Genomic DNA, 2500 nt, shown 5'->3' with positions numbered 1-2500 from the left:
AAAATAAAGTATTAACAAAAAATTTCGAAAAATATTCTCCCTTGAATTAAAAGTGTAATTTCATTCCATTTTTTGGTTGTAATTTAAAGAACTTCAAGTATCCTACCCAAATATGGCATTTGATGTCGTTCTACTCATTGTGCTTTTACCGTTTTCCGTTTTCCCACAACAGGTATACATTCAACAACACCCTCTCCAACTTATTCGCCTGTATGACAGATCATACTGTACACTGACTTACAACTGGTCTGAACCGTAAAAATGAAAGAAGAGGTTTGAGCTAATACAACACCTATAATATCCAAATAACCCAGGCCTCTGACAAAATTGTTTAAACAATTTGCATTACCTTGCCCTCCCACAATGTTGTTTTGCCAATGAAATGGGCTCGGAAACTCGCGTGCAAATAAAATTGTGAGCCGCGAAAGTTTCAGATCTGTATATAGTGTACCGTTCCAAGGAATTTTGTCACAGACTCTAGAATTTTTATTTAGAGCCGCTGCCTGTTGGTTGCTTTTACCAGCGCATCCTACGTGGACGCCTAATTGGCCGTCTTGTTATTTTTGAAATAATACCACGAGAACAAGCTATCGGAACCATTTGTCCCGCATTCGCTTCGTTTTCTCACGCCGACTCGCGATTTCAGGACTGATATGCTGAGTTTAATTAACGCGCTGGTGGAAGCCGGTTTCTTTCGGAAACCTCAAGGATGTAGTATTCGTGAGTTCGTTTGTACGTCTCACTATGGACATAATGTCGCGTCTGAAAGTAATTGGGTAATTATAGGAATATAGCATGGCCAAGCAAACTCAAGGGCTTATGATCATGTGTGACCTGAAATTGTAGTTCCATCTCATTGACATTCTATACTCATCAGGACTATCCGTCTGTTTGCTTGTTTGATTAAATGCCCTCACTGCCCTCAAAACAAAATTCCAACTTCGCCTCTTTTAGGTATCTCCCACAGTTCGCTTCAAATTTTGCTGTATTTATCTATTTGTGTCTAACAGCCTTTTCTTGAATGTTTAACAAAATGCCTAACGGTGAAATACATAGCCGTCTCGTTTACATTTTGATCAGCAACATGGCAAATCCCACACGTCGAATAATCTGTCTCCCGCGTCAAAGTTCAAGTGGTTAGGGTTAGAATGTTAGCCATTGAATTGCTTAGACTGCGTCTTTAATGCCAGAAATTGGTGGTAGAGAATGTAGGACCAATGTTTGAATTTTGGTTTTAAAATGTTTTTTTGATCAGCTGGTACTCTTTGTTCAATGACACCATAACTTAATCCGGACCCCAAAACTAACCCTTACTTGCTTGCGAATGAATATTGAACCCAGGCGACAAAGTCTTCTACTGGTGTTCCACGATATCATCTACGCTCGTTCTTTTATTTCTGAAACTGATCACCTGGTGCATCAAGGATTCGAGTATGCATGCAAAACCATACTAGCAATGTATGGAAACGAATAACCTACCTGCGGCTTGTCGCGTTGTGTTAAAATGTTTCATTAGTGGTGGAAGAAGCAATCCAAAGTTGAAAGCGCTACCAGATATCAGGACTATTGATAACGCAGACGCTGCACAAACTACCCAGGACCAGATACTATTGGGACTTACTTTCATAGTGGATAGTTGTCTAATACAGATTTTCTTATCAGTTTTTCGCTTTCTGTCTTCGCTTCTAACCATCACGTGCAATCGGCATCTAGTAAACAGGAAAACAAAGAATCTGAATAAGGAGTCACGTGCGGTGAAAGTAACAAAGAACTCCAATTGTCACTTAATCTCGGAAGTATTTTGCATTTGTGGAAATGTGTCTCCATTATTTGTCCAGGTGACCATTGCGTAGGGACAACTCAAGTGAGTTTTGAGAAACGAAGACAAAAGAACTCTACAAAAATGTTCCTAGTGTAGACATTACAGACCCTGTAAACGTGCTCTAACTTGTTCCATCCGGAGCTCACCTAAACCCATATGCCTGGTGTTCACTGTTTAGCAGCAGCACATGATCTCTTTTAAGCAAAACACTAGCATATGTACTCGAGGACAAAAGATGCAGAAAGATGCGAGAGAAATTAATAAAATGTCTTTCCTCCCGCTTTTGTGGCTTCCCAATATCTGAACCCCTGGATCACGACATGAGATTTTCCGGAAGTTGCGGTCCAGAGTCCTGTTCCACGAAATAGAGAATGAATTACAAACGGATAAAAAGAAAGGCAAACATCGTGGTTACAAGCACATTTTGTTCTTGAGATTGTTATTAGAGAAAATGGTGACTGTAGGGGGCCTGGATTAAGTTCAATATCACCAGAAGTTAAGAGTTCTTCTTGCAACACAAAACTTTTCCTTGCGAAAACTTGACTTTGATATGTGATCTACATCACTCTTGCAGAGAAAAAAAAAATTGAGGATGACCTACATGCAGATGGATAATCCATAAATAAAAATTTTGGGCTTATTTTTAGGTTGTTTAATAGGTTACTTCGGAAAATATCA

General features: G+C 39.4%; 1 protein-coding gene across 2 annotated transcripts in view; it reads right to left on the bottom strand.

Annotated features, from left to right (window-relative positions):
* Positions 1–2500, bottom strand: part of LOC138016800 (monocarboxylate transporter 10-like) — a 13487-nt gene that overhangs the window by 8334 nt on the left and 2653 nt on the right. The window contains exons 1-2 of one of the 2 annotated variants that reach the window (XM_068863982.1): positions 1969–2066; positions 1480–1709 (exon numbers count right to left, since the gene is read on the bottom strand). In XM_068863982.1, coding sequence (XP_068720083.1) covers positions 1480–1693 — 214 coding nt within the window. In that variant the 5' untranslated portion in view covers positions 1694–1709; positions 1969–2066. Of the gene's footprint in view, positions 1–1479; positions 1710–1968; positions 2067–2500 lie in introns of those variants that run through there. The other variant, XM_068863981.1, reaches the window with a different exon arrangement.

Source organism: Montipora capricornis, chromosome 9, assembly GCF_036669925.1.
Source record: "Montipora capricornis isolate CH-2021 chromosome 9, ASM3666992v2, whole genome shotgun sequence".
NCBI lineage: Eukaryota > Metazoa > Cnidaria > Anthozoa > Scleractinia > Acroporidae > Montipora > Montipora capricornis.
The sequence above is the reverse complement of the archived record's forward strand: the minus strand, read 5'-3'. Positions and strand labels throughout refer to the sequence as shown.